General features: G+C 48.1%; 1 protein-coding gene across 7 annotated transcripts in view; it reads right to left on the bottom strand.

Moving 5' to 3' along the window:
* The window catches only part of gas2l3 (growth arrest-specific 2 like 3), a 59,579-nt gene that overhangs the window by 16,399 nt on the left and 29,045 nt on the right, over positions 1-14,135 (bottom strand). For all 7 annotated transcript variants that reach the window (XM_086009653.1, XM_086009658.1, XM_086009654.1 and 4 more), the window contains 4 exons: positions 13,397-13,452; positions 9,732-9,897; positions 9,167-9,285; positions 6,125-6,266 (listed from right to left, as the gene is read on the bottom strand). In XM_086009653.1, the coding sequence (XP_085865779.1) occupies positions 6,125-6,266; positions 9,167-9,285; positions 9,732-9,897; positions 13,397-13,423 (454 nt within the window). In that variant the 5' untranslated portion in view covers positions 13,424-13,452. The remainder of the gene's footprint in view (positions 1-6,124; positions 6,267-9,166; positions 9,286-9,731; positions 9,898-13,396; positions 13,453-14,135) is intronic.

Genomic DNA, 14,135 nt, shown 5'->3' with positions numbered 1-14,135 from the left:
TGTTGAAAATGCCGAGTGTGGAAATGGGTTCTGCACAAAATCATCCCCAACAATCCAGCATCAATTAGCATTTTCACCCAGATACAATAGGGTGGCTGGGATTGGAAGTGTAAAATTGTCACACTGGTGCAAAATGAGGTCCCAACCTGGGGAAGCTGCAACACAGGACTACATGCATACTAAACAGCAGAAGCAGCATGCTATAGACAGAACAATCCCACAATCAACGGATCAGATCAAAGCTCTGCAATCCTGCCACATCCAGTCGTGAATGGTGGTGGACCATTAAACTACTAACAGGTGGAGGAGGCTCCATGAATATCCCCATCCTCAATGATGGTGGAGCCCAGCACGTGAGTGCAAAAGACAAGGCTGAAGCATTTGCAACCATCTTCAGCCAGAAGTGCCGAGTGGATGATCCATCTTGGCCTCCTCCCGAGGTCCCCATAACGACAAATGCCAGTCTTCTAAAGGTTGGGGTCTGAGTAGAGAGCGAGAGCACGCACTGTACTTAATATCTAACTATGCTGAACAAGACTGGAGTGTTCAATGGTGACGCTGAATACCTTGAATATAAAATGTTCCATTTGTGAAGACCCACGTAAAGATCAGACAACAGGAACTTTAACCTAGAAAGCTCCAAATCGTTTTATTATGAACATAAAACGGTTGCATTTAAGAATAACAAGCAGACAACAGCAAGAGAACCAGAGGCGACATGGCACAAACTTTTTTTTTATATAAATAAAAACAGCGAGTTGTTGTGATCTGGAACGCGCTGCCTGAAAGGGCGGTGGAAGCAGATTCAATAGTAACTTTTGAAAGGGAGCTCGAGGGGCTTCTATGTTTCTATGGAATTGGAGAAATACTTGAATAGGAAAAATTTACAGGGCTGTGGGGAAAGAGCAGGGGGCAATCTGCACACAGCAAGGTCATTAGCCACTCCTTTCGCTTGCACCATCATCACTTATCATTTAATCAGCCCTGCCCTCCATCCTATCACAGACCTCTCTCCTTTTTCCTCTTTCCCTGCCCTTGCTTAAAAGCTGTTCATTTCTTCAACATCTTCTAGTTCTGACGAAAGGTCATCGAACTGAAACATTAACCCCGTTTCCCTTTCCCCAGATACTGCCTGACCTGCTGAGTGGGTTTCCAGCATTTTCTATTTCAGATTTCCAGCAGCCTCAGTATTTTGCCTTTGACTCAATGTTCTGCTCAGCTCCCACCCGCTCAAAGCTTCAAAACAGAAAATCAGGCGCACAGGAATTGAGGCTATACTAATTCAACGGCGGCACCTCCCAAACCCGTGACCTCCTCCACCTAGAAGGACAAGGGCAGCAGGCGCATGGGAACACCACCGCCTCCAAGTTCCCCTCCAAGTCACACACCATCCTGACTGGGAAATATATCGGCCTTTCCTTCATCGTCACTGGGTCAAAATCCTGGAACTCGCTCCCCAACAGAGCACAGACTGCAGCGGTTCAAGAAGGCAGCTCACCACCACCTTCTCCAGGGGAATAAATCATTAAATTTATAGAAATTTACAGCACAGAAGGTGGCCATTCGGCCCATCGTGTCAACGCCGGCCGACAAAGCTATCCAGCCTAACCCACTTTCCAGCTCTTGGTCTGTAGCCCTGCAGGTTACGGCACTTCAAGTGCATATCCAAGTACTTTGTAAATGTGATACGGGTTTCTGCCTCTACCACCCTTTCAGGCAGTGAGTTCCAGACCCCCACCACCCTCTGGGTGAAAAAGGTTCTCAACTCCCCTCTAATCCTTCTATCAATTACGTTAATCTCTGCCCCCTGGTTATCGACCTCTCTGCTAAGGGAAACAGTTCCTTTCTATCCACTCTCTCGGTCCCTCAATTTTATACACCTCAATTAAGTCTCCCCTCAGCCTCCTCGGTTCCAAAGAAAACAACCCCAGCTTCTCCAATCTTTCCTCATAGCTAAAATTCTCCAGTCTAGGCAACATCCTCGGAAATCTCCTCTACACCCTCTCTAGTGGAATCGCATCCTTCCTGTAATGTGGTGACCAGAACTGCACACAGTATTCTAGCTGTGGCCTAGTGTTTTATACAGTTCAAGCATAACCTCCCTGCTCTTATATTCTTTGCCTTGGCTAAAGGCAAGTATTCCGTCTGCTTCTTAACCACCTTATCTACCTGTCCTGCTACCTTCAGAGATCTGTGGGCATGCACTCGGATCTTCTGTACTTCAGTGTCCTACCATTTATTGTGTATTCCCTTGCCTTGTTAGCCCTCCCCAAATGCATTACCTCACACTTCTCCGGATTGAATTCCATTTCCCACTGTTCTGCCCACCTGACCAGTCCATTGATATCTTCTTGCAGTCTACAGCTTTCTTCCTCATTATCAACCACACGGCCAATTTTTGTATCATCTGCAAATTTCTTAATCATGCCCCCTACATACCTTAAGTGCCAGTGACACCTGCATCCTGAGAATTAATATTAAAAAAAATTCACAACACAGTCACTGGTATTTGGTTATCAGATAGGCTTCCAACAAAATTATGCAAATGGTTAATTTGGATATAGTTACAATGAAATCTCACAGTACCATCTCTTCCACGTGGGAAACTATTTTTGTGGCAGTTAATGACCCAGAAATTCGGGTCGGGGGCTTCCCGCGGGTGCAAGCCCCCGACCTGCACTTACCTAGCGCGCCGGCCGTTGAACTGTGGGCCCCCGTGGAATTCCGATCCGGGGCCTGCTCCAGCTGCCGGCGCGCAGTGCTTGCGTATCCCAGGGGCGCAGTTTGTTCGATGTGTCCCCTGGGATCACGTGGGCCACGGGGAGCCAATCGGAGCAGGGAATGCTCCATTCATAAGATTGACAGGAAGACCTGTCAAAAGTTATAAATACTACGGCCCCAAAACAGCACTAAATCTTCAAATAAATTTTTTTTTTTTTTTTAATCACATTTTTTAAAGTGAACTATAAATTACATGAAATAACTATTTTAAATAATAATTTAAATTTTTGAAAAAAATAATTTTATTTTCTAACAGGGCTAAAAATAAACTTACCTTGCTTTAAAGTATTTAAAAATAATAAACCTGCGGAAAAAATGTTTTAATTTTAATTAATTCACCACTTACCTTGTAAAAAGCAACCCTTACGCCTGCTTTTTACATGTCAAACTTCTGGAGACTTACCCTCCTGGGAAAACCTGTAAAAGAAACCAAAGTTCGATGCGCACGCGCAGCCTCTCCTGCGCACGCGTTCGACCTCCGAACCCCTTCGTTCAGGGGAATGGAAGTGCCGGTTTCCCACACATGCGCAGTGCATGCAGGAAACTAGCACCTCCATTGGGCTTACGGGTGAGTACCCCATGTGTACTCACCCGTGGAGACCCGAATTTCTGGGCCAATGTTTACAAGATGTTTACTAGGAACTGGAGGCAAAAAACCACCCCCTCATATATCCCCACTTCCATGAGCTTGTTAAACAAGCGGGAGCAAACATCAGCTATAAAACACAACCAAAAAGGCTAATGGGATGTTGGCCTTCACCTCAAGAGGGCTGGAATACAAAAGAGTTTGTGGGGGGGGGGGACACGTACATTATGCTACAGTTGTACGGAGCTCTGGTCAGACCCCCCACCTGGAGTCACTGTGTTCAGTTCTGGGCCCCGCCCCTCAGGAAGGATATACTGGCCTTGGAGGGGGGAGCAGCGCAGATTCACCAGAATGACACCGGGGCTAAAAGGGTTAAATTACGAGGACAGGTTGCACAGACTGGGCTTGTATTCCAAGACTGAGGGGTGATCTAATCGAGGTGTTTAAAATGTTAGGGTCAATAGAGAGAAACTATTTCCTCTGGTTTTTTGGGGGGGGGGGGGGGGGGGGGGCGCGTCCAGAACATGGGGGCAGAACCTTAAAATTAGAGCCAGGCCGTTCAGGGATGATGTCAGGAAGCACTTCTTCACACAAAAAGGGGAGTGGAAAGCTGGAACTCTCTCCCCCAAAAGGCTGTCGAGGCTGGGGGTCAATTGGAGCTTTCAAGACCGAGATGGATAGATTTTTGTTGGGTAAGGGTATCAAGGGATACGGAGCAAAGGTAGGTAAATGGGGTTGCGGTGCAGATCAACCGCGATCTGACTGAATGGATCGGAGCAGGCTCGAGGGGCTGAACGCCCTCCTCCCGTCCCTATCCTTTTCCCGCATGCAGGGCTCCTGCGATCCCTCGCAACCAGCAGACTCCGCGGAAGCGGAGTGGTTAGCACTGTTGCCTCACAGCACCAGGGACCCGGGTTCGAATCCGGCCTCGGGTGACTGTCTGTGTGGAGTTTGCACATTCTCCCCGTGTTTGCGTGGGTTTTCTCCGGGTGCTCCGGTTTCCTCCCACAGTCCAAAGATGTGCGGGTTAGGTTGATTGGCTATGATAAATTGACCCTTAGTGTTAGGGGGATTAAATACGTGGGGTTACGGGGATAGGGTGGGATATGCGTTGGTGTAGGGGTTATGGGGATCGGGTGGGATATGTGTCGGTGCAGGCTCGATGGGCCGAAATGGCCTCTATCTGCACTGTGAGGTTTCTGTGATTTCTGTGATCTGTGAAGCAGATTTTATTCATTTCTTTTTGTCGTCGCCCACTGAGGAATACTTCAGTTGTGTTCTTTGTTCTGCATTTCAGCAGAGAAAAAAAAACTCAATGGCGGGGACACATTGCCCCATTTATAAAAGGCTCTGGTGTCAAGGTTGACCTTCCAATTTCTGTAAAGAGTAGCTTTAGTTTGCCCTTTCGAAGTACAATACTCGAACCCCACGGCTTTAGGAGAGGTTGGCCGCCACTCCTCCCCCGCGACCTACAAACATTGCAGCACTGTAACCACCAAAAGTCCATCATTCCGCTCTGCCAACTGAGCCCTTTGAATCCGACTACAAAACACAGCCACTCGACCCGGGGAAGAATTTAATCTGAAATTGTGGGTCAGAAAATAAGTGCGCGAGTGAATAGAATTACTCAGCGAGATCACACGTGGTCAGTCGGTCAGGAACATGAAACACTAGGGTTCTCTGCAGGGCTGAAATTAAAGAATAAAGGCAGCGACAACGACAACTTGCATTTATATAGCGCCTTTAAAGTAGAGAAACATCCCCAAGGCATTTCACAGGAGGTGCAATCAGGAGATAGCTGGAGGCGGGGTCAAAATCTCAGTCAAAGAGCTGGGTTTTAAGAAATGCCTTGGGATGTTTTTTTCTATGCGAATGGTTCTATAGATAGGCAAGCGGACTGCGCGCAGCAAGATCCCACAAACTGCAATGAGATCATTGACCAGATAATTAGTGATGTGGTATAATCGGAACATGAGGAGGCTGCTCAGCCCCTTGGAGCCTGCTCCGCCATTCAATGAGATCGTGGCTGATCTGCATCTTACCTCCATCTACCCGCCTTGGTTCCGTAACCCTAGATACCCTCTCCCAACAAAAATCAATCAATCCAAGTCTTGAAATTTTCAATTGACCCCCAGCCTCAACAACTTTGGGGGGGGGGGGGGGGGGGAGGAAAGTCCCAGATTTCCACTACCCTTTGTGTGAAGAAGTGCTTCCTAACACAATTGAAAAAAAAAGTAATTATCCAATAATTTGGGTGCATTTAAGGGGAAACTAGATCAACATGAGGGAGAAAGGAATAGAAGGATAGGGGAAGATGACGAGGGCTGGGAGGAGGTTCTTGTGGAGCAGAAAGACCGGCACGGACCCGTTGGGCTGAATGGCCTGTTTCTGTGCTGTACATTCCATGTAATTTATCTAGAATCATACAGCACAGGAGGCCGCCATTCAACCCATCGTGCCTGTGCCAGCTCTTTGAAAGAGCTCTCCAATTAGTTCCACTCCCCCCCTGCTCTTTCCCCAGGGCCCTGCAAATGTTTTCCCTTCAAGTATTTATCAGAGTTCCTTTTGAAAGTTATTTGAAGTTTGAATTAAGATAGACATTATTCCCAAGACGCAGACTAGAAGCACAGATTGAAGTGAAAGTTAGATGCTTAATAAAAAGATATTAAGACACCGACTGCGTGACAAGTGCCTTGGCTCGATTTACAGAAACACGTGACCCGCCAGGACTGCACCACGGCAGAGCTGGGAACCTACCTAATCCCTCGGACTCAAACAGGTAGGTCTCATCGACTCCGGCCGCTCTGCACCACGACAGGAAATTGGCAGTGTTGTCACGTGCAAAAAAAGAGCCCGACGGAGCATCGGTTTTACACAGAACTTTCCTCATCGTGAAATGCTGAAAAAGTGAAGACGCACAAATTTATAAACACAAGAGCACACTGGTTGCGATATTTTTTAATTTTGTCGACCTAGATTTGGTACCAAAAGGTTAAAAATTCACTCCCTCCACCACCGGCACGCCGAGGCTGCAGTGTGTACCATCTACAAGATGCACTGCAGCAACTCGCCAAGGCTTCTTCAGCAGCACCTCCCAAACCCGCGACCTCTACCACCTAGAAGGACAAGGGCAGCAGGCGCATGGGAACACCACCACCTCCAAGTTCCCCTCCAATCACACACCATCCTGACTTGGAAATATATCGGCCGTTCCTTCATCGTCGCTGGGTCAAAATCCTGAACTCCCGACCAATGTTCCCTCTAATTTTTTTTTTTGGCTTGTGTGGTCCCTTTAAAGGGCTGTGCAGGTCATTCAAAATTCCGCGCAGTTGCAGTTTATCTATTGAAAAGCCGGCTCATCAGCGGCACCCTCGCCCCACGGGACCGCGGCGGCACCCTCGCCCCACGGGACCGCGGCGGCACCCTCGCCCCACGGGACCGCGGCGGCACCCTCGCCCCACGGGACCGCGGCGGCACAAGATGGCTCACCACCAGCACCTTCAAGGGCAACTAGGGATGGGCAATAAATGCCAGCAACACCCACATCGCCAGAATTAATATTTTAAAAAATGAGAGATAGAAAAGATAATGAAATGAGAGAATATTAGACTAGGATCTAAAGCAGCAGCTGCAACTCTTCAACCAACTCTACCCTGAAGCTTGCAATAGAGCGTAAACTTTTACTAAAGCCCCAATTTTAACTTGGGGCTTGTGGGGGAAAGAGAGGAAAGGCAGTGAGGGGGAAGGGAGCAGAGAGAAGAAAGCAAGAGATGAATTTAAACAGTTAAAATAGCCTGGGCCTCATTTCTGGAGCAGAGGGCGAGTTGCCAACTGCACCCGGCTGTAATTGAATGAATTGGTTGCGAGTGGTCACCTAACCCCAGCAATGGCAGAGTATGGGCAAGAGTTTAACCTGAGTGCGTCACAAACCCAGTCTCCTGTGCTGCCCTGTGCAAAGGCGAGCTTTCTCCAAGTCGGAGCCTGAACCAGCTGTCGCCCAATTTCAATTGTCATGTGAACATCGGGCGTGCTCATGTACAACATTCATTAAACTCCGCTCCCCACTGCCACAACGGTCTAATTGCTCACATCTTTCAATCAAACCTCGTTACATGTCCGACAGTGACAGCTTGATGGAAACTGATGATCCACTGGTTTAATACTCGCCGGCTTGCTAATAAATCGAGGTTTCAATGAAAGGGTGATCAACAGGAACAGCTTCTTATAAAGAGACCAACACCTGCATCGCTCAGGGCCAGCGCTGCGGGGCGCTCAGGGCCATTAGCTGGAGGGTCGCTGCGAATCCGAGCAAAAGGGAGAAGCAAAGAAAGTCATGAAAACATCACAGGGAGATCAGGGTACTAGGAACATAGGATAGACAGGAGGCCATTCGGCCCCTCGAGCCTGTTCCGCATTCACTTCGATCATGGCTGATCTGTACCCGAGCTCCGCACCTCTACCACCACCCCCCCCCCAGCTCCGCACCTCTACCTAACAAGACTCTCAGTCTCCAATTGTCTCCCAGTGTCCACAGCTTTTTCTCTTTGGGTGGGGGGTAAAGAGAGAGTTCCAGATTTCCACTCCCCTTTGTGCGAAGAAATGCTTCCTGACATCACCCCTGAACGGCCTGGCTTGGCTCTAATTTTAAGGTTCTGCCCCCTTGTGCTGGGCTCCCCCCACCAGAGGAAATAGTTTCGCTCTATCTACCCTATCAAATTCTTAGTTGTCTTAAACACCTCAATTAGATCACCCCTCAACCATCTATACTCCAGGGAACACAAGCCCAGTCTGTGCAACCAGTCCTCATAATTTAACCCTTTTAACCCCGGTATCATTCTGGTGAACCCACGCTGCTCCCCCTCCAAGGCCAGTATGTCCTTCCTGAGGGGCGGGGCCCAGAACTGAACCCAGTCACTCCAGATGGGGGTCTGACCAGAGCTCCGTACAGCTGAAGTATCACTTCCACTCCTTTACACCCCAGCCCCCTCGAGATAAAGGCCAACATGCCATTAGCCATTTCGATTACGTTTTGTCCCCGTGCACTGGCTTTTAGTGATGCATGTACTTGGAGGGGGGGGGGGGGGGGGGGGGGGGGGGGGGGGGAGGGCAAATCCCTTTGCTCCTCCAGAGCCCCCAGTCTCTCGCCATTAAGGAAATGTTCCGATTTGCCTTTCTTGGATGCAAACTGGATGACCTTCCAGTTCCCCACATGGAACTCCAGCTGGAGTCTCCCCCAGGGAGGCTAGGGCCTTGTCCAGAGTATTGAAGGCACACACAAGCCATGGCTTGCTGCAAGTCCTTAGTCAAAGTTATGGAACACCATTAAGGAATATTATTTAATAGAAAGAAAGGAAAGGATTACATTCTATTACTTGTCCCGAATGCGCTGGTTCACGGGAGATTCACATTTCTGATTATGCAAATCATTGATCAGAAACTTGAACTGTAAATTAACCAGCACAATTGAGCCCAATTTCCCGACTGCGCTCCAAGCAGAAACTCTACTCCGATATATTTACTGCACTCATTTCATTTTGGCAGGAGTTTAGCAACCTTCAGAAGGATCACTTGTGAACTCGCCAACAGGCATCAGGGAAGTGGAGTTGAGGCCAAGATCAGATCAGCCATGATCTTATTGAATGGTGCGAGGGGCCAAATGGCCGACTCCTGCTCCTACGTCTTATGTTCCAATACCAGTCTTGGGTACCCACTGCTCCAGCTTTCTCTCCAGTAACACTAGCTCCGCCATGACTTGCCATTTAGGGACTCCAGGATGGAAAGAGCAACACTCGGACTCACCTGTTCATTCCCTGGATTCCCACATTCCTTTACTTTCTGTTGAAGGATAGCGATCAGTTTACAAAGCACCACTCCATTATCCAGCTCCGCCATGAAGCTCTCCGCTCTGACCTCCTTCCCTAAAACAGAAACTCGGCTCATTGGGTTGGTTTGGTTTATTTTGGTTGGGCTTAAGGCAAGGTGAGCATTCCGCCCAGCTGTTAAAACATTTCAGTACAGATAAAAAAAAGGAAAGATAACACCACAGCAAAACTGAAACAGAAGACAACACAGTTAGAGAGGGGTCCGCGCCCCGGGGAGGAGGGCGAGCGGTCAGTATACAGCACAATTTATAAGCTATTGAAGCAACACCACTAAGAACAGCCTTTTCCAAATATCTAAAGTTCAAACAAACGAAGAATAAAGTGCGCAGAGTTGGCTGGGATTAATGGGCTGGATTGACCGTCTCCTCAGGAGCTTGTAGGCCACAGGCTGTAATGTGGATGCCCCGTGTAGCCAGGTTAAACAAAACAACGTTATGCACTATATGACAAGTCAAGTAACGTGTACAAGTACCAAACCTCACCGAGCATGCCGCTTAGCCAGATGGACAGGTCCTCCTTCATTGGCACTAGACTGGCCTCATGGCGCACGGCCAGCCACTGGTCATACTGGGTAACATCTGCGAGTCCCGGTCCATGTCTGGGAGTCAAAGGACTCCTTGAGCACAAAGGCACATCACCAAGCCACATCTACAGAAAGAAAGGAAGACTTGCATTTGTATAGCACCTTTCATGATCTCAAGATGTTCCAAAGAGCTTTACAGCCAATGAAGTACTTTTTGAAGTACAGCCACTCTCGTAACGTCGGAAACGCAGCAGCTAATTTGCACACAGCAAGCTCCCACAAACAGCAATAAGATAATAACCACATAACCTGTTTTTAGGCGTTGGACGAAGGCTAAATATTGGCCAGGACACTGGGGAGAACGCCCCTGCTTTTCAAAATAGTGCCGTGGGATCTTTCACGTCCACTAGAGAGCAGATGGGGCCTCGGTTTAACGTCGCAACTGAAAGACGGCACTCCCTCAGCATTGCACTGGAGCGTCAGCCTAAATTTGTGTGCTCAAGTGTCCAGAGTGGGGCTTGAACTCACAAACCTTCTGACTGAGAGGCGAGAGTGCTACCGACTGAGCCACAGCTGACACCTAAACAAAAGAATTGCACAGTTAGTGGGGAGGAGAATAAACAGGAACCCCAACACTTGGGAAACAGCAAGATCCAAGAGATGCTTTTTTTTTTTTAAAAAACAGATAGGGGATTGGCTAACTAACAGGAGAGAGAGTCGGGATAAATGGGTCATTTTCCGGTTGGCAATCAATAATTAGTGGGGTGCCACAGGGATCAGTGCTGGGGCCTCAACTATTTACAATCTATATTAATGACTTGGATGAAGGGACCAAGTGTACTGTAGCAGGGCAGATGCGGAGAGGATGTTTCCCCTCGTGGAGGAATCCAGAACTAGGGGGCATAGTTTCAGAATAAGGGGTCGCCCATTTAAGACGGAGATGAGGAGGAATTTCTTCTCGGAGGGTCGTGAATCTTTGGAATTCTCTACCCCAGGGAGCTGTGGAGGCGGAGTCAGTGAATATATTCAAGGCGGAGATTGACAGACATTTGAACTACAGGGGAGTCGAGGGGTGTGGGGAGAGAGCGGGAAAGTGGAGTTGAGGCCAAGATTGGATCAGCCATGATCTTATTGAATGGCGAAGCAGGCTCGAGGGGCCGAATGGTCGACTCCTGCTCCTGTTTATGTTCTTATGTAATATTTCTTCAGGGTGTGAGCAAGGCTGGCATTTATTGACCCTCCCTACCCTGAGGGCATAAAGAGCCAAACATGTAGAGTGGGACTGGAGTCACCTGTCGCTCAGAGCAGGGAGAGCCAGCGGGCTCCCTTCCTGAAGGACATTGATCCATCAATTGGGTTTTTATGACAATCCGGCAGCTTTCATGATCATTTGTTTTCTTCTACCAGTCCACAAATCACCAGATTTAATAAATTCAATTTCCCAACTTGCCCTGGAGGGATTTGAACTTACAAGCTCTAGGTTCCCCAGTCCAGTCCCACAACCACTACACTTCTGCGACCCAATGGTACTGCATGTTGTCCACCAGTTCTCACCCAGTCAACATATCCTCCTATTCCTTTCTCCCTCGTGTTTACCTAGCTTCCCCTTAAATGTATCTCTGCTATTCGCCTCAACCACTCCCTGTGGTAGCAAGTTCCACATTCTCACCACTCTCTGGGTCAAGAAGTTTCTTCTGAATTCCCGATTGGATTTATTAGTGACTATCTGATATTTATGACCCCTAGTTCTGGTCTCACCCGCAAGTAGAAACATCTTCTCTACTTCTACCTTATCATAATCCTATAGACCTCTATCAGGTCACCCCTCAGTCTTCTCTTTTCTGGAGAAAAAAGAGCCCCAGCTGTTCAATCTTTCCCAATAGTTATAACCTCTCAGTTCTGGTATTACTCTAGTAAATCTTATTTTGCACCTTCTCCAGTGCCTCGAAATCCTTTTTTATATAAATATTGGAGACCAGCTTCCTTCATGTTCTGTCCCTTTCTCCCCCCACCCCACCCCACCCCCAGCCCCCTTTCCTTTGTTCAGTTCCATGAAGTGATTTGATTTTCTCTCAGTTCTGGGTCTTCATCCAAAACATGAACCTGTGGCTTCCCCCCCCCTCCCTCGCTCGCTCTCTGCCGGTGCGGAGCATCTCCCGCATTTGCTGCTTTCATTTCTGAGATCTAATAACCAGGTTGAAATCATTGCAAAGCAGGTTTGCTGCTCTGCAGATTGTAATGGAGCCCTCAGGCACAGAAAATCTGTGTTTGCAGATAGTTGCACCTGACAAATAACCATCTCTTGAAGGAAGCAATAACTAGCATTTATAAAAAGCACCTTTCATATCCTCAGGACACCCCAAAGCACTTCCCAGCCAATGAAGCACCTTTTTGAAGTGGAGTCACTGTTGTAATGTGGGAAAAGCAGCAGCCGACGTGTACACAGCAAGCTCCCACAAACAGCTATGAGATAAATGACCAGATCATCGGTTTTATTGCTGCTGGTTGAGGGTTAAATACTGGCCAGGACACTGGGGAGAACTCCCCTGCTCTTCCCTTGAATAATCTTTTACATCCGCCCAAGAGAGCAGACGGGGCCTCGGTTTAACGTCTCATCCGAAAGACGGCACCTCTGACAGTGCGGCGCTCCCTCAGCACTGCCCCGCCGACAGGGCGGCGCTCCCTCAGCACTGCCCCGCCGACAGGGCGGCGCTCCCTCAGCACTGCCCCGCCGACAGGGCGGCGCTCCCTCAGCACTGCCCCGCCGACAGGGCGGCGCTCCCTCAGCACTGCCCCGCCGACAGGGCGGCGCTCCCTCAGCACTGCACTGGAGTGCCAGCCTAGATTCTTGTGCTCAAGTCTCTGGAGTGGGACTTGAACCCACGACCTTCTGACTCGGAGGCGAGAGTGCTACCACTGAGCTACGGCTGACACCTACAAAATAACTGGAAAACAAAGATTAAAAACTAAAAATACACAAGTTAGTCAGCATTTGGAGAGAGAAATTTAGGGTCCAAGGTTTCAGGTGTGGGCCACTCACCTGTTGGGAAGAGTAAGCAACCGAAAAATCCTAACCGGTCTCATCTCTTATCTTTACAGAGGCTGACTGACCCGCTGTATATTTCCAGCATTTTACGAGCATACAAACACTGACAGACAGGTAAAGACCCTCTGGTCCATCCAGCCACTCGCACATGATTGCAATACCTCTAGTATCACAATATATACACTCCCCACCCCACCCAACACCATGGGATCTCCTGGGAGAGGCAAAAACACAAATAAAAACAAACACAGGCCAGGTGGGTTGGGGGGGGGGGGGGATGTGAAATCTGAGAAAGTCCTCTCCGACCCATCTAGGTGATCGAAACTAGTCCAGCAGCTCGCTCTGACCCCGAATTCCATCTTCATCAGCTGTACAAGGTAACTATTGGAAGGTGCAGAGTCTGAATGGGTTTAATGCGGGACCAATAATTACACTGAAACTCCCCTTTTTAAAAAAAAAAAAAAATTAAGCTTTCAGTTTGTCAAAATAAAAGTTCACGGTCCCATTCACTGAAAAAATTACATTTAGTTAACAAAAAAAAAACAAACCAAATTCAGCAATTATGATTAATTATTTACCTGAAGACCTTTTTGCAAAGCCATCATTGCTCCTTCGACGATCCCAGACTCTCCTCCTGAAAGTAAGGACACTCGGATTAACCAGCTCCAAATACCCTAGCGGCGGTACTTCCCAGTCAACTTATAAAATCGCCTCCCCGCCCTCTTTTAGGACAACCCTTTTAATCTACCCTAATTTCACTTCTTATAGGATCTCACATCTGTCACTGGATACACGCTACTCACCCCAGCCTTTACACAAGTAATATTTGAACGCTGATCATCCATCCTCTGTCTACAAAATGGGTTAAATTGCTTCCCCCCCCCCCACCACATTAACCAGAGGAACACAGATCGAAGATAATTGGCAAAAGAGCCAGAGGGGGAGATGAGGAGAAGTTGTTTTTTTTGTTGTTTTTTTTAAATATATAACGCAGCGAGTTGTTGTGATCTGGAACGCGCTGCCTGAAAAGGCGGTGGAAGCAGATTCAATAGTGACTTTCAAAAGGGAATTGGATAAATACTTGAAAAGGAAAAAATTTGCAGGGATCTGGGAAAGAGCAGGGGGAGTGGGACTAATTGGAGAGCTCGTTCAAAAGAGCCGAATGGCGGCCTCCTGTGCTGCAAGATTCAATAATATTAACATCCCACATCCAAATAGATTGCGATTTGCCAGAGAGTAAAATGATGCATTTTAAAGAATAAATTGAATAAAACATACAATCTACATCTGCATTAAGCTTTTGGGTTTCCACCCAAA

This window comes from Somniosus microcephalus, chromosome 16 (genome assembly GCF_052327205.1).
Source record: "Somniosus microcephalus isolate GS21.2 chromosome 16, FLI_Smic_1.0, whole genome shotgun sequence".
NCBI lineage: Eukaryota > Metazoa > Chordata > Chondrichthyes > Squaliformes > Somniosidae > Somniosus > Somniosus microcephalus.
The sequence above is the reverse complement of the archived record's forward strand: the minus strand, read 5'-3'. Positions and strand labels throughout refer to the sequence as shown.